General features: G+C 43.3%; 1 protein-coding gene across 1 annotated transcript in view; it reads right to left on the minus strand.

Annotated features, from left to right (window-relative positions):
• SFT2D1 (SFT2 domain containing 1) overlaps nt 1-23,369 on the minus strand; it is a 246,834-nt gene that overhangs the window by 67,456 nt on the left and 156,009 nt on the right. The window contains exon 4 of the mRNA XM_069234485.1: nt 793-874. Within this exon, the coding sequence (XP_069090586.1) occupies nt 793-874 (82 nt within the window). The remainder of the gene's footprint in view (nt 1-792; nt 875-23,369) is intronic.

A 23,369-nucleotide genomic window follows, 5' to 3' on the forward strand; every position in this document is an offset into this window, starting at 1 on the left:
CCCTTGTAAGACGAACATTCAAATGTTTCAAAGGCCTATTGTTGATTAACTTTTCATTGTTGTTCCATGCAAATTTGAAACATAATAAAACAGAGTTAAAAGACAAATTACATTAGAACATCAATGCAGATTTAATATGCCTGTTGTATGCAGAACAATACGATTAAAAGCAGTCACCTAATTTTACAAGCCCTTGTGATCATAAGCTCCACTGCTTCTGGAAAAAGCTTTCAAAATTGGTCCCGCTTAACAGTTTTAAGATCAGCCCAAAAGGCAATTTTATATTTTTTAGGTGTGCGAAAGTGGCAATGGGAGGTGAAACAGTAGCAGACATGGGGATAACCAGATGAGCAGTTGCCCGTTAGTAAAGAGGCATGAAGCTAATGTACCCTGCTTCAATTCACTGCGGTAGACCTTTCTGTTTAACTGACCACTATTAACACTGGCTTGAGATAAGAGACTTATAGAAATACCTAGACTTACGTTGATGAAAGAATGAGACAAGGCATGCACCCTGCACTTTTGCTTATTTTTTAAGAAATAAGTATATTGTTGGATATTTGTAAGGTTCTAGATAACTACAAATCCCAGACACATTCAGAGGGCCAGCCAAAAGAAAAACAGCTGGGGAATAACGCTAAATCAATCTTTCTAGATCTTAATCTTTCGTACTTCAAAACGTCCTGGGCCCTGTAAAACCATTGGTTTAAACATGAATATAATACAAAAGCGTCTTACTTCCCGCTCAAAAAAACACATATCACAAAAGAAACATAAACAAGAAATACTTACCACAACGACTATTGTAGCAATCAATCTGGTTGGCTCAACCATTTTTTTAAGTTGCTTCACAGGTCCCATCAGGAAACAGGTGCTATCAGAAAAGAAAACAAAATGGGACAGGTGTGATTCACCATTTTGTTGTACTTCTTGACACTTAAATAAAATTGGATTTGGTGCTTGAAGAGGACACATTTCTGCACTGGAGAAGCATCCATGGACAGAATGGAGTAGAGAATCATTAGCCCAGAACAGTCTTGGGAACTAAACAAGTTCCTGTTTACTCGCTCTTGCTTAACGAACGTGGTGGAGTCAAAAATCAACAAAAGGAATTACAAAACTCTTCTGGTGCACCAATAGGATAAAACACGGTAAGGGGTGGGCAAATGTACCTCTGGATACCACCATGGCGAGCCCTTTTCATAGCAAAGGACCTTTTGCATTTTGCAAGAGAATAAATTCATTGATTACTGGGTACACGTACATCCTTTCAGGATTGATCAGAGTTATACAATAATTATTTATCTTAAACTTTTCAACAACCCACAACAATCCCTGCACAAAAGCATCATAGTTCCTTTTAAGGAGAGATTATAAATATTAATAAGTACTTGTAAAGAAAATAGGCCTGGCGCATCCCTATTGTGTTTGGCAATGGATGGGCAATTTTGAATGTGTGTGCTACTTTGGGGCTGTGTGGTTGGGCAAGTCAATGAACGCAACAGTTATGTTAGTGGATTACTGTGGACAGATGGTAAATTGGTAAGTAACTAAATGCAGGAATAAATGAATGGATGGGTGCAATGATGAGGGTGCGGGCAGCAGCAGAATGAGTGAAAAACAGCTACCTACCACAAGCATGACTGACCCTTCATGCACCTAGTCACCATCATGCCCTCTGCATTATTTATGCAGCGATTCTCCCATTCTTCATTCATATGCTCCTCTATTTATCCGGCCATCTCACCTTGTATTTACTGACCCATTCGCAGATAGACACAGTCATACATGCTCTCACTGACCAATCCATCTACTCAACCTTTCACTCATTTTCACCAACTCTTCTAACAGTAAATCCACATAGAACTGCTGATCAATGATGACACCTTCTTTTTTTTAAAAAGGCGAAACAACTGCTTTTGAGTGTGTGCATTTCCACCTGTCTGCATGTGCAAATATCTGATTGTATATCTTTGTATATGTATATATGCATGGATGTATGGATGTATGTATATGTGCATCTGGGCGTGCCAGTGGCCATGTGTCTAAGTACACACCATTATAGGTACATGTATGCAAAAATACCTGTCTAGGCTAGTAGTCATGTGTCACACACGGAGTAACACACAGGCCTGCACAGGAGAAACTAAGCCATGGTAAAAGCCATTTCAATAACATCCAGGAGAAACACAGGACCAACCCCAAGGTGTTCAGTGGATAAAGGCAGCCATGATGAATGAGCTGTACAGTCCACGTAGGAACGCCACAAGCAGGCATCGGCTGGCTAGAGTAGAATGCCGCAGGAGCAACAGTGAAACAAGCATGCCCTGGGAAGAGGAGCCAAGGGAGATCCTCTATGGAGAATAGACAGAAGGCAACCAGTAGGCAGGTAATACTCTGGTATTGGTGTTGGTGGTATGGTAATAATGAGGAAGTAATACAATTAGGTTCTGTGAATTGAGGTAAAGAAGGGGTTTATAGCTGGGTAGGGGGATAAGGGAAGGTCAATACATTCGGTTTCTGTCCCTTCATAGGCGCTAAACAGATATAAACAGGAACGACCCCTCGGATAGACGTCCTTAACCTCTCTGGCCTCATCTGGACATCCGTCTGGATGCCTTGGTTGAGTAAAATGGGGAGGGTTTTAGCTGTGAAGGTAGGAAGTAGGGTGATGCTTGGTACAATGATAGTGCTAATGCGTCCCTCTATGATAATTTATTACACATCAGGCCTCGTTTTAGGCCAATGAATCTTTTGACCCAGCTGAGAGACACCTTAGGACGAGATAGCTAATCAATATGTCAATCAATACATCAATAATGTCATCAATATTTATTACAACAATGCATTTCACTTTAGTCAAAGACATTAATCAACTCAATACACCACCATGACCTTGCAGTCATGAATAACCACACCAGTTTAGTAGCATTTTATGAGGTTTATTCCCTATTGATTACAACCCTAAAAGCAGGTGTGTCAATCTCAAAAGCAAAACACTCAATAACATTGTCATGATTTGGCAACTCGAATAAGACTTAACCAAAGCAAGGAACTCAATTATTAGAACATAACACAGCGTCAACATAGATCAACTTTAGCAGAGTGTCATTAATGCGTCAGTTCAACAAAGCATAGTTTCAGTCATTTGTCTATTTGCATCAGTTTAGTGGACCCCTGTCCTAACCACTGATTAGCATTGGCATGTTGGGCTTCATGCAAACAATTTAGAACACCAATTTGGAAAACATCTAGCTATGGTCTCTGTCAAAAGTAAGCAGTTGGTACCTAGAAAGGAAAAGCAGACAAATCACAATTTCATTGTCATAGTTACCCTCCAAGGTTTGGGTCAGCACTCAGGTTCGGTCTTCGTCTTCAGGACATCAGTTGATTCGCCATCAGTCAAAATTCAGCTCTGGGGCAAAAAGGGGCACTTCCCTCATAAGGAGGCAAAGTGTAAATTGACAATCTAAGGAAGAGGATGGTCTAAGCAAAACCAAAATAAGTCACCAAACAGAGTGACAGAGTTTCTCGATAAAATCAATAGCATTTCCCTAACAATCTAAATGACTCCCCGTGTCATAGGTTTTTATCCCTTTTTCGTTGTACATTCCCCTAAAACTTGATTGGACAAATGTTGCACCCCACTATCTTTAGCCAATTAAAAACAGATTAAGTCATTAAATCTTTCACCCCGCATTGGTTCTCAGACAGTTTATTGGTCCATATGATTGACGTCTTCAGAGGTAGCACGTGCGGTATGATTACCTTTCCCAACTTTCTCCCAGACTCCAGGTTCCCTCAAATCTTTCAAATCTGCACTGTCTCTAGTTAAGTTAGTAAGCATACCTCTAATCTTTTTACTATTATCAGGAATGAACGAGCAACAATGGCGCTCGTTAAGCATCTTACAGACTCCGCCGCTCTTTGCTAAAAGAATGTCTAAAGCAAGCCGATTTTGAAGAGTCATAGCTCTTTCCGCAGCAAGTTCAGTATCCATCAGGAGTATAGCCCCTGTGAAGTTTGACAGCATGTTATCCACAATAGTAGACAACTTTCGAATCTTTATGGAGTTTAAAATAACCCCTACTTAAGGAATTATGGCTCCAAATATGTCACCAACGACAGCAGCCGCAGTCTCTCTCTTTTGTCTAGTATGTTGTAATTCAGACATTTTAGGTATTTGCTTTAAGTCATCAATCTGGTAAATCTTTGGGAATACTATCCCCAAATAACATGTCCCATACCATCTCTTAGGCAGATGGTAATAAGCATTAAGTCCACAGATATAATAGATCCCAGGGATCGCTGGATCCTGTCCATTTAACATGAATGTCCACTTACTCTAAAACAAAAACACATGCCTGCATTCACTCGTTCCCACAAATAAACTGTTGTGCTCGGATTTTGGCCTATATATACACAAAGCCTACCTACATGTCTAGATTTGAATAAAAATATTGCACATGTTCCTGGTCATAGAATCTTGTTAGTAGCAAACTACAGCTTATCCCGTAGGTCAAAGGCAAACTATGATAAGTTACCCCTTCTTGTACTGATGAAGGAATCTTTGTGCACACATAACAGTTTCTTGCATCCATTGTATCAACATACTCATTCAGCAAGTGATAGAAAACATTAGTGGAAAGTTCCCCTTTTGAATTAGTTCCCTTATGCAAGTGTTTTGTATCCTGCTCAAACTTTTCCCACGGTGTTAGTGTAGCAGTCTCAGGTTTTGAAGCATTGTTAGTCACCTTTTTATCCAACCAAGGCATTCCCAGTCACACCTATAATTATTATTGCACACACAATACCTAATATAATACTTAACCAACCACACACCTTACCCTTTTTGCTACTACCTCTCTCTAGTGTAAGCCATGATCTGTAAAGAATCAGATAGCAGAAGATATAAAACAAACAATCAATTTGAGGACAATTTTAAAGCTCCTCTCTTTATTTTTTCTTCTTAATCCAAAGTCTCTCTTTCTTTCTGCGAGTATTTACAGCGTTCCACTCACTCCAGGACCCTTTTTTTTGTCAAATCAGGTTAGCAGCTTGTCATAATCGGTTTTTAGTGTCAATTCAGATTATCAGTGTCACATCCGGTAATTTTTCAGTCTCTTTTCTCACAGTCTCTTTCTCTGATTGATTTCAGGTGCCGTAATAGTGGCCTGGTACCTCTCAATCAAAACAGAACGCCAAGAATTCCTGTTGCCATTCAGATGTCGTTGCATATGCCCATTCAGGACCTGTGTACCTCCTATTCGTGACTCTTTTTCTTTTCATTCTGCATTCGCTTTGCAACTCTCCTTCACTAAGATCCTCCCTTCTGGTTGTATCAATGTCTTCCTCTATTGTTTCACCTGGGCTGACCTTTTCTCTTGCAGCTTGTTTCTTTGGCCAGTTATCACCTCTATGCGTTTTCTTCCTGCTTTGCTTTTCAGCACCCTCCTCTTGTGCTATGGTGTTTTCTCTTGACGGACCTGCAAGTGGCTCAGGAGGAGTTGATGTTCTTTGACCTCCCTCTGCTCCTTCCCTCTCGTCTTCAGAGTTTGTAACGGGCTCAAGTTCTAACCCGTATCCGTCTACTTCTGGGAGAACCTCTCCTTGACTTAGTTCTCCTGCTGCCTCTACTGAGATAGGCTCATTGTCACCTCTCTCGAACTCGTTTACTGCTTGAGGGACTAAGCCGTCCTCAGAGGGCTCTCCTGCGGTCTCAGTTACCCTTTGAATACTCTCCGGCCCTGAGACTTCCCTCTCTGGAGCTGTTGTTTTAGGCACTTCAAATCAGTTGGACAGGTCACCTTCTTTGTGTGACTGACATGTATCCAGTTTGGAACCCCTGCACATTTCACAGCAGTGGTTGTCGTCAGTATTACTTGATATGGCCCCTTCCAACGCGGCTCCAAGCACGACTTCCTCACGTGTTTCTTGACAATCACCCAGTCACCGGCTTGTAAGGTGTGACCTGGATCACTGATTGGTGGCAACGTGTTAGCCTCCACCTGGTGGGAAAAAGAGCGGACCACATCAGCCAGACCCTTGCAGTAGTCCAACACCATATCATCCGTGATATTCACAAGAGCATTCGCAGGTACTGCGGGCAACCTCATAGCTCTGCCCATGAGTATCTCATTGGGAGATAATCCTGTTTTCTTATCATCAGGTGTGTTTCTCATTGACATCAACACTAAGGGCAATGCATCTGGCCACTTCATATTGGTAGCTGCACACATTTTTGCCATTCTCGACTTCAAGGTACCATTTATCTGTCTCACTAGTCCTAATGCTTCGGGGCAGTAGCTACAATGCAGCTTCTGTTCAATGTCTAATGCAGCACACAAGAGCTTTATCACCTCATTGTCGAAGTGTCTGCCCCTATCTGATTCTAAAGAGACCGGAAATCCGAACCGTGGTATTAACTCCCTAAGCAACAGCTTTGCTACTGTGAGACTGTCATTTCTACGTATGGGGTAAGCTTCAATCCAGTGACTGAAAACACAAACAATCATCAACACATACCTCAAGCCTCCACACACTGGCATCTCAATAAAATCCATCTGCATCTTGCTAAACGGACCTCCAGCTCTCCCTATGAGGCTCAAAGTCACCACGGTCCCTTTTCCTGCATTCATCTGTTGACAGATGATGCACCTGTGACAGGTAACCTCTGCGGCTTGTCTAAATTTCGGATTGAACCAGTCAATTTTGAATAATCTGATCATTGAGTCTCTCCCAAGGTGTGCCTGCCCATGATAGAGCCTTGCAAATTGTGACAAAAGACTGTTTGGCAAAACCAGTTTCCCCTCCTCTGAGACCCACAAGTCGTCGGCTCTCTGTACACATTGCATTCTCTGCCAGGAGCGTTTTTCCTCCCTGCTTGCATGACCCTGCAGTGATTTTAGCTTATCTAATGTATCAACTACTCTTAATGCAAAGTTCAAACACGTCTCATTTTCAGTTTGCGGTAACAATTCCCACTGATCCTTGAACGATATAAAGTTCAATGCACAAAACCTTGCAACTTGATTTGCATAGCCGTTTCCCATTGACACAAAGTACTGTGACTTAACATGAGCATTGCATTTCACCACGGCAATTTCAAGAGGTAACTGAATCGCATGCAACAAGTCCTTAATCTGGTCGCCATTTTTCACTGGTGAACCAGAAGAGGTCATGAAACCCCTCTGTGACCACAATTGGCCAAAATCATGTACAATGCCGAATCCGTATCTGCTGTCAGTATAGATAGTGACTTTCAGATTTTCAGCTGCGTGGCATGCCTTAGTAAGGGCAATTAATTCAGCCACTTGTGCGGAATACACTCTTTCGAGCCAGGAGGCTTCTATAATACCGGTGATTGTACACACAGCATAACCGGCTCTCAGTATTCCAACTGAGTCTCTCAAGCAGGATCCATCAACAAACATACTGCAGTCATTTTCTTTTAACTGTGTATCTTTAATGTCAGGTCTGGGTTTGGTGCATAATTCTGTTACCTCAAGACAGTCGTGTTGCACTTCCTCTGTATTATTAATCTCAGTATTTCAACGGGAGGTAGAGTTGCCGGGTTTAATACAGTACATCTTTTCAGAGAGACATTAGGTGACCCCAGAATAATTGTCTCATATCGGGTAAGTCGGGCATTTGTCATATGCTGAGTTTTAGTTCGGGTTAACAGAATTTCAACTGAATGTGGAACCATTACTGTTAAGGGATGTCCCATCACTAAGCCTTCACACTGCGTGAGGCTCTGACCAACTGCTGCAACTGCGCGCAAACAACCCGGTAAGGCTGCTGCGACTGGGTCTAAAGTAGCTGAAAAATATGCTACAGGGCGGTTTGCACCTCCATGGCCCTGTGTTAAGACAAAGAACAAGCATCACGTCCATGACAAAACAGTAGAAAAGGCTTCGTGTAATCAGGCATACCCAAAGCTGGCACCCTGCACATGCACTCTCTCAATTCCATGAATACCTCAAGCTCTTCCTCTGTCAAGATTATGGTACTCGGGTCATCCTTAACTTCCTTGCCTGTCAGTTTTATCAATGGTTTAGAGATAATCAAGAAGTTGGGGATCTACTGGCGACAGTAGCCCACCATTCCCAAAAACAATCTGACATCTCTCTTAGTTGTCGGTGGATTCATTTGCAGTATGGCTGTCACCCTTTCTTTTGATATTCTCCTGGACCCTTTCTCAATCAAGTGCCCTAAGTACTTTACCTCTTTCTGACAGTACTGCAATTTCTTTGGGGACACTTTATGTCCATTCTTTCCCAAATTGTTTAGTAAGGCAATTGTGTCATACCTGCAGTCGTCTTTCGTTCTGGACGCAATCCACAAATCATCAATGTACTGGACTAGAGTCGAACTGAAAGGCAACTGCAACGACTCTAAGTCTTTCTTCAATATCTGATTGAAGATGGATGGTGACTCCGAAAACTCTTGAGGAATTCTGCTCCAACTGTACACCTTGTCCAGGAATTTGAAACTGAAGAGAAATTGGCTGTCCTCATGAGGAGGCACCGAAAAGAACGCCTGTGACAGGTCCACAACCGTGAACCACTCTGCATCACACGGAACCTGAAACATGATTACTGCTGGATTTGGCACTATGGGGCAACACTTTACCACAATATCATTTATTTTCCTCAAATCCTGTACAATTCGGACCTTCCCACAAGGCTTTTTCAGACCCATTATTGGTGAATTACACAGGCTGCTTAGTACCTCCTTCAGGACTCCTTGCTTTACAAAGTCTGCAATTATCTGTGATACCTGGATGAGGACATCTTGTGCCATATGGGACTGCGGCACCTGGGGAAACACTGCATTGGTTTTTACCTGTACTTTAACTGGTTCTACTCCTTTTATCAGTCCCACTTCCTTTCCTGTCAGGTCCCACACCTTCTCTGTCACTGTTCCCTGCAACTCGGCTGGCAAGTCAGTCACTGTAAGCATTAAGAATAAGGTTATCAAAGGGTATTCCTCATTCACGGTCTCTGTTTCTGATTCTGAAAACTGACCCTTCATCATCACTGTTTGTTTGCACTAAAATTCCTTCATTAGAACAGGTAATCAAACATTTCGTCTTGCACAGTAAGCCTCTTCCCAGTAGGGATACAGGACTCGAATCGTCGACTACAAACTTATGCAGTCCCTGGAAGTTGCCAATCTCAACTTGAACCTGGGACTGTGATCGGGTTTGTCAAGTACTGGTTTGCTACTCCTACCACTCTTATGGTACGCCCTGAAAGCGGCAATTTCAGAACCTCTGCACTTCTGACTGTAGAGCGTGTAGCTCCTGTGTCAACCAAGAACGAAACCTTGTGGCCCATCACCTTTCCTTCTACAAAGGGTCCCCTCTGATCTACTTCTAGGGACGCTGCAAGCCTGCACTCCTCACTGTCAGAACTGTCATCCGACCATTCATCATTTATTCCATCCTCATCGCGCAATGGGAATTGCTGCACTGCTTTATTTTGATTCATTATTGTTTGGCCTGTGACCTGCTGAGGAACCATCACCTGTTGCTGTCCCATTGGAGCTAATGGTAGTTACATTTGCTGTCTAGGTACCATGGGAACCTGCTGTTGTACTTGCTGCATTTGTGCTGGTTGAACATGCAGCATTTGTATTTGCTGCATGGGCTGTAACCCCTGCATCTGAACCATGTTATTCTAGAAGTTCTGATTTTGACCTCTCGATTTTGGACCCCTCATATTTTGAAATGTACCGACATCAGTGCTTTGTTGAACGACACCATCATGTACCATATTTGGGCATTCCCGCTTCCAATGCCCCACGCCCCCACACACGTGACATGGTGACATCTTTTTCATCCCCTGGGCATCATTTTGAACCACCACAGTATTCAAATCTGGACCGTGATTCACAAACCCCGACCTCGGCCTCTCGGCTGTGCCTGAAACATGCCATTCCCTTGCGGTTGTTGCTGTACCATCTGCTGGATTCCATTTCCCTGCATACATGCCTGCGCTGCCTTAATTTGCATCATCATCACTTTCTCCTTCAACTTTCTCTGCTTCAACTCAATCTCGTCACTGCAGTATTTCGCATACTGCAACACCTCATCAATCGGCTTTGCCTGCCAACAGATCAAATGATTCTTAATCATCTGGCTAACCTCTGGTCTCAGTCCTTCAACAAATCTAAACACAAGATGGTTCATGTCTTTCGGCTCAATAGTCTCAGTGCCACTGTAATGCTTGAACGCTTTCAATAATCTCTCATAATAAGCATGGATTGACACTTTGACCTCCTGTAAGGTCCGGTCGATTTTCTGCCAATCAGTCACTTTTGGCGACACTTTCTGCTTCAAGAACTCAATCACTTTATGATAGTACTTCATCACCTCCTCAGATGATGCTCCAGTCACCTTATCCCTTGCTGGTTCTTGCGTTGGCCAGTCCACACCCCTTTTGCACTCAAGCCATAAGTCAACAATGATTTCAAACAGAGTATTCAAGTCCTCCCAGAGACACTTCGCAAGCTTCACAAACATGTCTGTCTGCTGATACCACTCTATCGGCTTCTCCCTCAACCTGGGATAATCATTTGTAAATGACAGGATGCCTCCCCTATACCACGGTACATGGACTAGGACCCCTCCAGCTGTTTCTCTCATCGGTAACATCTTTACCGTTCCAGTATCCGGTGAAGCTTTAGTCTGATTTGATTCCGGACTGTCACTTTTCTCCTTGTCTCTTTTCTTTGCCCAGCTTCCTTCCCACTTTTCTAAGGCTCCCCAGATCTGCGCACTTTGCAGTATTTCTTTTATTCCTGCCGACCTCATGTGATCAAAATCCTTAGAATCAAAGTCTAATCTGTAGCTTCTTTTCAAATGTTTAGTATTCTCAATGTCTATATTTTATTTATCAGCCAGGTTCGCCAACCTCTGATGCACCTTGCCCACCTCTTTAGTGATTTTAGGGCACAGGTACCTCAATTCTGCTTCTGTGTATGACTCTAATCGGTTTACCCCCATTGTCCCATCTACTAGTTCTGCAGCCTCTACTCCCAGTCTCACAAAATGTAGGTATTCTTCCCTTTCTGGCTTCTCTGCAGTTACCGCAGTATTTTGTGAAGCATAGGTCTTTTCTAACCACTCATTCAATTGTTGCACAGAAAAACCTTGCAGTGAAATATTCCCTGCATGCATCATTGGCGACTGTGACGAGTTTGTACTTATTGTCTGTGGGGTCAACACACCTAACCCTGCTTGCCTCATTGCCTCTAAAGGTGCTTCGATCGGACTAAGGTCTATCAAGGACCTGGGTCCTTCAGCTGATTGCTCAATCAGTGCCATTAATTGGGGAGTGCCTATGGACCCTCCTCTTATTGCCTCTTGGGTCATCACTCCATGATCACTCATACCAGGCTTACCCTGTGCATACAATGGTACAGGGGGACCAACTGTAATTGGTAGTGATATGGCAGCTGGTGTCTGTCCTGGTCCCAAACCCCGCAGAGCAGTAACTCCCAAAGCTTGGCTCACTGTGGCTGGGGCAGGTATTAACGGAGGTCCTGCTGCTGGACTATACCCTGGAATCAGCTGTTGCTGCGGCTGTGGCAGCAATTGCGGAGTTGGCTCAATCTGCACTAACCTCGATTTTGTATATATCAGATCAGGCAGCACCATTAGATTCGTAGTAGTCTCTAGTACTGGGACGTCTGGATAGATTCTCTGTATCTGTGGTGGAGGTTGCAACTGTATCTGCATGTCTGGCGCAGTGGGTACACTGACACCACTTTGTGTCAAAACCGTATCACTAGTCTGCACTGTATCTGTAACTCCCTTATCCGGAGTCTGGTTCCCAGGACCCGCACTAGTGCTCGGGCATTGTCGTCTACTGCATGAGGTGGTGGGCGATCATGTAATAACTGATTAAGAAACTCCCCATCGTCTGAGTCGTCTTCCTCTACCCAAGACCTCTTAGTCTCTTTTGGTTTGCTAGAGCCTTTATCCGTCTTACAGGTGGCTTTCTTACCCTGTGTCTCGTCCTCTTGTGTTATTGCTGGAAACAGTTTGAGTCCGTCAACTATTCCCCTTCTCCACATCTTGCTCTCATTGTCCCATCTAGCCTCAGCTAAAGGCTTCTATGCCCTTTTCATTCTCCTTTCGAATTTCTGCCCTCTCTGTCATATGGCCATTAAATCCCAGACTGCTAGTGCCTCATACTGAGCGGGCCTCGGAGGTGGCTTTTGTACACTTAACATCCACCTCAAATTTTCAAAAATTCTCGTATTGAACGTTCCGTGTTCCGGAAACGCCAAACATCCCTCCTTTTCTGTTAAATTGCACCACTGTTTCATCCATAAGCAAGGCGAGACTCCCTTCTCCTCCACTAATATAAAAGCTGGAGTACCCTCAGGCGGTGTAGGCTCCCCTTCACTCGCCATAATGTATGCGTCTCCTTTCAGAGCGCTCATAAAAGCTTTAAGAAAATTAATTTTTTGCATCTTTTGTTTTGTATTTAATCAGGAAGTGACTTTAATTCCCAGGACACTCTTCACCCACCTTTCTCAACCTATTGCCTCTCACGGACGGCTGCCAATCCGTGCGTGACCCCTCTCGGCAACTGACCTATCCCAGCGCGGCACCACTGACGTCACACTCACACACACTGCAGCTGACAAAGTCTTGCGGCTTGTCCTCCTCACACTGGATTCACACCAAACGAATGCAACATATTCCGAGCACCTTTAACAACAACAACAACTCAAATTTGTCGGTTTACTACAGGAAGGGTACACAATCGCTTCAGAACTTTACAGAGATTTCACTTGAAGCCTCAGCTGCTACTCTCTCCTTCTCAGTTCCCGCATATGCAAGCAGAATTCGACCCGCAAATCCTACTCTCGACTTCAATGGTTCGTTCTAGTGCACTATAGAACTTGCCAAATCTCCATCGAAGGTTTTGTTCACACATTTCGACTCAAACTTGACTTGTCAACCACACCCGATTGACCTATTAAACCGCACAAATTACAACATAAACCCAAGTGTCTCCTACACTTCTCAATATACTCTGGAGTCTTAGACCGCGACGGGTCCGTACATTACCAACCAACCACGTGGATAATTTTTCGAGCACAAAGCGCCACACTCATATGAAGTACGCCGACTTCCCTACTCTCATACTGCGGAGTACGCCCACTCCTACTAAAACAACATTTACCTGGCCTAAACACACATAATTCTCACAAATCACCTGCAAAATGCATAAGCTGAGCAAGCGCAAATTCTATACCACAAATGCTAAAACGCAAAGAACATTCCCAACTCACTTAGGCAGGCTCTGAGATCCCAGGAAAGTCATGGGGAATTTAGAAATGCATCATACCTCTAATTTGCACTATCTCAGAAAAACAATATAAACAATAATTCTCCGTCCTAGGGCCCCAAAGGGCCTAAACCATCGATCGCTCTGCTACCAGAACTGCTAACGCATCCCTCTATGATCATTTATTACACATCAGGACTCGTTTTAGGCCAATTGATCTTTTGACCCATTTGAGAGACACCTTAGGAAGAGATAGCTAATCAGTATGTCAATCAATACGTCAATAATGTCATCAATATTTATTCACCAGTTTAGTAGAATTTTATGAGGTTTATTCCCTATTGATTACAATCCTAAAAGCAGGTGTGTCAATCTCAAAAGCAAAACACTCAATAACATTGTCATGATTTGGCAACTCGAATAAGACTCAACCAAAGCAAGGAACGCAATTATTAGAACATAACATAGCGTCAACATAGATCAACTTTAGCAGAGTGTCATTAACGCGTCAGTTGAACAAAGCATAGTTTCAGTCATTTGTCTATTTGCGTCAGTTTAGTGGACCCCTGTCCTAACCACTGATTAGCAATGGCATGTTGGGCTTCATGCAAAACAATTTAGAACACCAATTTGAAAAACATCTAGCTATGGTCTCTGTCAAAAGTAAGCAGTTGGTACCTAGAAAGGAAAAGCAAACAGACAAATCACAATTTCATTTCATAGTTACCCTCCAAGGTTTGGGTCAGCACTCACGTTCGGTCTTCGTCTTCAGGACATCAGTTGATTCGCCATCAGTCAAAACTCATAAGGAGGCAAAGTGTAAATGGACAATCTAAGGAAGAGGATGGTCTAAGCAAAACCAAAATAAGTCACCAAACAGAGTGACAGAGTTTCTGGATAAAATCAACAGCATTTCCCTACCAATCTAAATGACTCCCCGTGTAATAGGTTTTTATCCCTTTTTCATTGTACATTCCCCTAAAACTTGATTAGACAAATGTTGCACCCCACTATCTTTAGCCAATTAAAAACAGATTATGGGGGTCATTCCGAACCCGGCGGGCCGGGGATGCGGGAGCACCGCCAACAGGCTGGCGGTGCCCCGCAGGGCATTCTGACCGCGGCGGTTTGGCCGCGGTCAGACAAGGAAAACCGGCGGTCTCCCGCCGGTTTTCCGCTGCCCTGGGAATCCCCCATGGCGGCGCAGCTTGCTGCGCCGCCATGGGGGATTCCGACCCCCTCACCGCCATCCTGTTCCTGGCGGCCCCGACCGCCAGGAACAGGATGGCAGTGAGGGGTGATGTGGGGCCCCTGGGGGCCCCTGCAGTGCCCATGCCAATGGCATGGGCACTGCAGGGGCCCCCGTAAGAGGGCCCCACTTTGTATTTCAGTGTCTGCTTTGCAGACACTGAAATACGCGACGGGTGCCACTGCACCCATCGCACATACCCACTCCGCCGGCTCCATTCGGAGCCGGCTTCCTCGTGGGGAGGGGTTTCCCGCTGGGCTGGCGGGCGGCCCTCTGGCGGTCGCCCGCCAGCCCAGCGGGAAAGCCAGAATGGCCTCCGCGGTCTTTCGACCGCGGAGCGGCCATTTGGCGGCTCCCTCCAGGCGGGCGCCTCCCGCCGCCCGCCGGGCTCAGAATGAGCCCCTATGTCATTAAATCTTTCACCCTGCATTGGTTCTCAGACAGTTTATTGGTCCATCTGATTGACGTCTTCAGAGGTAGCACGTCCGGTATGATTTCATCGTCTTGTGGTCCTTTGCACATCTTCGGTCAGTGGCTCCATTGTCCGTACCGGTTTAGGCGACCTTGTTAATCTACACTGTTACATTTTGCTAAAAAGATGTTACTATAGGCAGGGTGAATTTCATGAGAACTGATCTACTACAGTTACATTCAGCTTCTGACTTTGAAAAAAACAAGAGTTCATGTCCTTTAGCAAGTCAGCACACTGCACAATAGAAAAATACATTTAATTTGAGAGTCCGGCAGCTAGGCCTCGACTCATGCTAACTAAGGCCTACTGCTTTATTTAGCAAGAATCTAATACATTTAGCCTTACAACATTAATGTAAAATCACAATTTAATAAACATTTCACCATTATTAGTCAGTTTCTTTAGTCCCCTTATACATTGACGGCCACTCCCCGTGGTCACATTTCAAGTGCACGTTTTAGCAAAACATGTTAATACAGTTTCTATGCGGCATCATTTTACATTAGTTCATAAACATTTCATGTTAATATAGATTATATAAGCTACGCTCTCTCAATAGGTTTGTTTAGTATGCAGCAATTTAGTAGGAGTAGCTGTTAATGATTTGCTAGACTTAAACATAAAACTTTCAGCTAAAGTTGTATTGTACATTGGCAATCCCAATACGAGCTTCTTTCAAGTTTGATGCCACGGGCTGAGCAGATGTCAGAACTAAAAAATACTCTGGCAAAGGGGGTTATTGTGGTATAAGAGCAGAACACATCTGGAGACAAGCGAGACTGTAAAATACTACAGCAGGTGCGGACATGGCAGACTCGGTAGGCCAGGTGACCATCACATGCCTCAACTGTCACTGACTTAATTAACTTTAATGAACTAGGTTTAACAAAGGTTTATTCACTCCGTTCACCGCTGGCCCAGACTCTCCAGTTCCGCATGAAATCGGACTACACTTTCCACGGCTGTCTGCACAGCTGTTCCTTTTGAGGAAGTAGGTAATTTAGGTTAAGTTTTTTATCACGTTTCGCCTAATGTAAGGAGCCTATAAAAGTAACTGAAAGTTGTAATTGTAAATTTTATGTGTAAATTTTATTTTTATAGCACTTACTGCCCCTGACGAAGCTTTGAAGCGTTTGACGGGTATAGTAGTCAACTTCAGACGCCAAGGTTAGAATTTAACAGTTTGTAGATTGTCAAAAAGTGTTCCTAGACACAGCCAGTTCCGAGATCGATATTCTGAGTACCTTCAAGTGTGTTAATATTAAAATCTGTTAATAACAGGGCTAGGGTATGCAAAACTCATTTAGAAGGTGGTGTCTAAATAAAGTATTATTGACTCGAAAGATGAACTTGCTAGAATCGGCCTGACCGCTGTCCAAGTCTTGTTAGGAAAAACACATTTTGCTATGCCTCCATTAATTTGCCGGTTTGTGACAATACATTATAATCTAACACCTTTGTTGCACCTGCATTAGAACGTAAATTTAAACAAAAAAGACAATAGCCCTGATTTTTTTTTTTTAACTGTGTTACATTGTAACGGAGTCAGAAAGTAAACTTAAAATGCAGGATTATATGGATCAGCTACTTGAGTTTCAGGCGTAGAATAGGCAGATTATATACATAGGTTGTATACTAACCTAATGTAAAACAAATTTAACAAAAAATGCCCAAGCAACTCTACCAGACCCAGGCTAGAGATGCTAATTTCTCAAGAACACTGTTTGGCCTGGAGGAGCGCTTTCCCTTTCTCAAAGAAAGATTATAGTGGTGGCCGATCATATCAGGTTGATCAATGCCCATTTCCACCTGGTTACCCAGTGAGGGAAGTCAGAGAGAACATCAAGGTGTGTTCAGCAGAAGTCAGGACCTTGTTTCTCCTTGACAGTGGAGTTTTTCTCTCGAGGTTCCAGTTTTCTATAGAGTCCTCAACATAGCTTTGGCAAAGGCGGTTGGACCCAATCAAATTGGTCTCTCATGCATTTCGAAGTCACACTGCTAAAAGTCCAATGAGTGTCGAAACTCAGTACAAATCTCTGCGATTCACTAGTTCTTTTGCTAATGTTCTTGCATGTGACAATGCCTTCTTCAAATGCTGTTTTTCACTCCCCACCTATTATGCATTAGATATCAAGGTCACATGCATGCCATTTGTGGTTGGTAGTTCTTTTGTGCCCTGAGCCCAGGACAATACGCCATCTTCAACCTGCTTGTGACAAAGCCTTTGAAGGATTCAGAATGAGGTGGTTTAGTGTTGGGGGTCTTCACCTGGAGAAGCTTGGTGGGGTGGGTGAGTTGCTTGTTTCTCAGCATTCACAGCTGACTCGGAGTTTCCCCGAAGAAGACGTGGCATAGTCTCAGGATTCCAAGGCAGATTTGGAAAGGAGGGTTGAGGAGGGATTCCTCTGTTGAGGAACTTAACGAATCTGTCAAGCACCTGAACATAAAGATGCTAAAATCACTCAACACTGGGTGCCTACAAGGGTAAATAAGGAATGAAAGTCTGTTTCTTCTTGGTGGGGTGCATATATCGCTTGAAGGCCATGAGCTTTTGAGCACATACTATATTGCTTTTTCGCTCAGTTTTTTATTCTAGTTAGGGGAAGGCCGGGTGGTAGGTGAACCAGCCACCCTATGAGGGGTAGGGCTCATGGTTGGCAGAATCTTTTGGTCACCTTCATACTTTCTAGAGAATAATACAAATAACTAGCAATTTGTTCAAACTCAAAGGGGGGGGGGGGGAGATATGTTTACAGCCTTAGAATTTTACAGGGGGACTTCGGGTAATCTCTGCCGCAGCTATTTCTGGCCTTCCCATTTACCTGGCTGCTTCAATCTTGTGGCTGTTTGGGGACATGAGAGATGCAGTTTGCGCCAGAGTTCTTTAGGTCCCAGTTGCCCAGCCCATCTCTGTTGGGTGTTAAGTGTCCTCTGAAAGCTCAGGGGGATGCGTCTGAATTGGATATCTAGGTTTGCATTAGAGCAGACCATGCTCTTAATAATGAGGGTGTTAAAGAATCAAGACATTTTTTTGGTGGGGAGCGCTCCTTCAAAAAAAAGGGTACATCCCTGACTGTATCTAAGAGAACCTACAGGTTTGTAAGCATGATACCCAACTATCCAACTACTTGGCCATTTGAGTCCCCTATTAATTATCTTTTAATATGCCTGGCCAAAAAGAAATTGAAATAGCTTGGGGTGAGAAAGAAGGGCACATCCATCCAACATGGACGATGAGGGAAGGAGAAATGCCATCCAAATGAGATGAGGAAGGAGCTAGTCCATCGATATGACTTTAGATACTAAGATGGGAGTCACTGACCTAGTCTTTGCTACTTCATTCCAACTCAATAGTTGACAAATTATACCTGGCAAAAAAGAACATCACTGTAAGGCTAAACTAAAAGAATAACATTTTCTTACAGTATTTGTGCCTGAGAAAAAGTTGACAATGTTACCTAATAAACAGATATAAGTGAAGATGTGTATATAGTATGTATAGTGTGACACCCGGAGAAGAAACACAAAAATAAGCATTGGCAACGCCAATAGGCTCTCTTCTGCAAGAACTATTGACTTTGTCAATGTATTTTTTAGCCATGTTTGACAGCAGCGTGGCTCCTGTGCAGCATAGCTGAAAGTAAAAAAATTAAAAGCGTTATGACATGATCAACACTGGCCGTGTCAGGGCACTATTTTGTTCTTCACTTTCATTTGCACAACAGATGCGCTGTGCAACATGGCAAACAAACCACTGACAAACACAACAGTCCTCGCATAGGCGAGACCTATTGTGTTTGCCAATTCTTGTCCCAAGATGGCCTTGATGAGAGAGAGAGAGAGACCGGGTTGTGGCTGCACAAAAAACTGAGTTCCGTGGAGGAGTTATGGACACTGCAGAGTATCGCCTCCCTGCTTATGGCCTCCGTCATCTACAACACGTCTTTGCTTCCACGGCTTGCTCTCAGCTGTCAAGTTGAAGCTTCCCTTAGGCATGCTGCATCTCCCCCGCTGCATGTTGGACAAGGTGAGGAGTTGGGGCAGGAAAATTATTTGCAGTCTAGGCTGTTACTGACCCAGTAAAATAACTGAGGGACACACCATGCTTCTCTCTTTGAACAGAGAGGGACCAAGTGTCATGGTGGATGCTTCTTGTGTATGTTATAGGTATTTCTATCAGGAAAAGCAGTGACTTCCAAGTCCTGTTCTGCCCTGTGCGCTGATTGCCTCATACAATCTGTTTTACTGTATTTTTCAAACTGAAAATAGTTTTGTAGTGACATTGCCAGGAAGGTGTTTCCACTAATTGATTGGTCGCTTCTTCCCGGAGTACGACCTTAAAACCCTGGTCCAAGCGCTGGTTCTCTCCAGATTGGACTACTGGACCTCTCTTCTTACTGGCCTTCCCAAATCCCACCTTTCCCCCCTGAAGTCTATTCTCCATTCAGCAGCTCGTTTCATATATGGGGCAAAAAGAAGCGACCACATCACACCCATTTTATCCACCCTCCGTTGGCTTCCCATAGAGGCAAGATCTATCTACAAAACTGCATGTATCACCCACAAAGCCTTGCACTCCTCCTCCCCTCGCTACCTGGTGAATAAACTGAAACTCTCTGGGGGCTCCAGACCATCACGTAATGCAGAAAAGTTATTGCTTGAACCCCCCATTTTCAAGAAGGAAAGATTGATGGCCCAATCCTTTTCAGGCAACGCGGTGAGAATCTGGAACTCACTTCCGCCTCAGCTTCGGACCACCACCTCTTCCCAGGCCTTCAAAACTGACCTCAAAGCTCTCCTCCTTCAAAGACACTTCCAAAGTTAATGCAAGCCCTCTGTTTTCAGAAGGAAGTCCTTCCATTATAGGATATTCTGTTCTCCATGCCTATAGAAGTGCCTTCCCAGGGTGTTTTTGTGTTTTGAGTGTCTGCCATTTAGTGCAGTATTTTACCTCTACCTGTATCTTGTACTCGTTTGTAACATGCACACTGCACCTTTCCTTTTCAACGTATCATTTGCTACCTCTTATATCTTGTTTGCTTTTGATACATGCACAACGGCCACCACTGCCTCATGTAACATAACTATTGTTTTAGTGTTTTGAGTGTCTTCCATTGATTGCAACTTTTTTTACCTCTATTCGTACTTTATTTACTCTTGTAACCTGCACACGTCACTTTTTCCTCTCATAACGTATAGTTTGCTACCTCGTTTATTTTTTGCTCTTGATACGTGCACAATTATCACGATTGCCTCTTGTAATGTAACGCTTGTTTTTGTAACAGGCTCACTTGTAATTTTTCTCCTCTTGTATCTTTACTTTGCCTATTGTGAAGCGCTCTGACACCTTCGGGTAAAGTCCGCGCTATATAAAAACGCATTAAATAAATAAAATAAATAAATAAATAAATTGATACTAATATGACAGGTTGAAACTGAAAAAAAGTGTGTTAATTTACAAGAATAGACTTGTGAGTGTATACTCGAGGTATACTTCGTTGCAGTGAAATTTCTCTTTAAAAATACCTTTCAGTCTGTGAATTTGCTGGTGCTAAGTACCTCAATCACGTCGGGAGCAGTGGACGGGCACCGATTAACTCAAATCAATATGTGCTTGGTCCCTGTTCTACAGCAATGACCGGAAGTGGCGTTTGGCCTACAATGACCAATTAAGGTGGCTGCAAAGAAGAGGAAGAGGGACGCTGCAGGCAACAAATGGTAAGTATTGGGAGGCCTCCACGCCCTTTTTTGTATACGAGGACTTTTGTATTCAACAGTATCTTGTAAACTAGAGCATGCACTCGCAGGCTCAACCCTGAAAAGGGGACGTAGATATTAATGTGTAGGAGGGTGATAAAGAAGAAAAAGGAGTACAGCAGACACGGGCGAGGAAATAAGTACATGAGTTAGAATACTGGGGATGTAAGCCAGGAGACAGAATAACAAAATGCAAAAGACATAGCTAGGGAAAAGTGAATACCAATACAAGAAAGGGTGGGGAAGTGTCATTCTTATTCAAACTCCAAGGTAAAACGCACAAAACAGTCAATGGTCGGATGTCAGAAGAGGGAAATGGAAGGGGACCCACAAAGAGTACTGAAAAACACAGAGAGGAGGGAAAAACGGAAAATAATTGGTAGGAAAAAAAAATCACAATTCGTCAAAAAGGTAATCATCTGACAATTTTGGTAGAATTGCATTTGACAAGTAACAGCAAAATATCATCACAAAAACATTCATCTAGACGGTTTCATCAGTTTTGATTTCCAAAGAGCCAATTTTTGAGCAGTGTCATTTATAAAAAGGGTTCTTCGTCATTTCTTTTTTCTCTTTTTTAAACAACTTTTTAATTGAACCATTACCAGTCAAATCCTGTTTAATAAGGGGCAAAGAAAAATTCCTTATTTATCACAAGGAAAAGTAAATGTCCATTTATGTTGTGTAGATGGAAAATACGACTGTTCTGAGAAAACAACAGATAACAAACACCTCTCACCTGTTGTCCAACAAGTTAACTTCCAAGATTTCTATAGGAAATGAAGACCTCGTTCAAGTAGGGAGTTTAGTCTCCGGATCTGAATACTACTCTTGAAACGCTAAGAAACACCTGAGGCTGACCCCTTCACAATGGTGCTGTGAGGCATCCTCTTAACAACAAGTTCTCAGTAGAATATAATAAGGCTTTCATTAATGATAAGATCGGTGGGGAGGGAACATGCACAAAGTGTTAAACAAAGAATTACTCTCTAGCCATTTCCATTTTAAGGTCTCGTCTGCAACAGCACATGCACGACATGTACTCTCACTTGCGAGAAATATTGTATACAAGGAGCATGCATCCCACCCATTGCTCAACATTAGTTGGCATCACGGTCAGTCTTATTTGTTGCCTCCTAATTGGCTAGTACCCGCTGGCTTCACTTCCTCTTATTTTGACTACAGCATGGACCAAGAACTGATTCCTTCAGCTTGCCTGCTGTCCTTTCGCTAATTGTGCTGTGATTGAGGTACTTCTTTTGTCTTCTTCCTTGCCGACATTGTTGAACCTCTTGCCATTTGTAGCTATAATTTACTATGTCACACACACTTCAAAAAAGCCCTTTTACCTTTTATTGTGACAGCAGATGTTATCTGTTCTTATTGTGACAACTGGTATTATCTGCTTCTAAATGTATCGTCACTTAGATATGGACATGGGCACAATTGCATTCTTTATGTGATTGGATTTTTTGTCAAATGTCACTTTTTTTGCTTTTTCACACAGTGATTTACTCGGACTCACAGGGGTGTTGGCACCTAGACCTAACAAGCATTGGCAAAGCCAACAGGTCTCACCCTTGAGACTATTGGCTCTGCCATTGCCTTTTGTTTATGCTTAACAGCATGGCCATTGCGACTTTGCCAATGATCTGTAGCCATGCTGTATAGCAGTGTGGCTGCTGCGCAACTTGGCTAAAAGTAAAAATAATAATAAATAAAGGACTATGATGCATCCAGCGCTAGTGCACTTAAAAAAAAAAGACAAATGATGCATTAGCCCTGGCTGAAACATAGCGCTTTTAAAATTAGTTTGGCCACACTGCAAAGCTTCTGCGCTGCTGCACTGCATGGCTACAAAGCACTGCCAAAGCCAAAAGCTTTCACAGGCCAGACTTACTGGCTTTGGCAATGTTTGTTCAATTGCGCTGATAAAGAGGCTACAGCTGTTGAAAGGCCAACACACTCTGGTGGTTGGGGTAGGCTTTCCATGTAATTGTGTTAAACACAGAAACCAGGAAGTGTTGGATTTGTAGCAGCAGAAGGTGGGACTTGATAGCAATTACAATGAATTCCAGGCAGTGTAGCAGGGAAGCCGCTACTTGAGTGCGGGTTAGGCATTGCTGTCTACTGTCGCTCTTGATCAGCCAATTGCTGAGATAGGGGAATAAGCGGCCCCTCACCATTTGGCAGTTGGCAGTTGGCAGGTAGGTAGCCACCACTTCTAGGCACTCCAACAACACCCTCAGAGCCTTGGTGATCTCGAAAGGAAGTAATCTGAATTGGTAATTATGTCCAAAAGGTGATGGTATTGATGAGGGACAGGGTGGATTGGTATGTGGAAATCGGCATCCTTTAAGTCGTGCATTGTCATGTAATCGCCTGTGGAAACAGAAGGACGATGCCCTACAGGTTTGCCATACGGAAATGTTCAAACAGGATGTATATGTTTAGAAACCTGTAGTCCAGGATGTGCCTAAGGAAGCTGTCCTTTTTAGGAATCACAGTTAAAAAAATAAAAATAAAATAAAAAATAAAAAAGAGTACAAACCTTTTTTTTGATGGTATGGAATCACTCTCT

The sequence above is a fragment of the Pleurodeles waltl genome, chromosome 5 (genome assembly GCF_031143425.1).
Source record: "Pleurodeles waltl isolate 20211129_DDA chromosome 5, aPleWal1.hap1.20221129, whole genome shotgun sequence".
Classification (NCBI taxonomy): Eukaryota; Metazoa; Chordata; class Amphibia; order Caudata; family Salamandridae; genus Pleurodeles; species Pleurodeles waltl.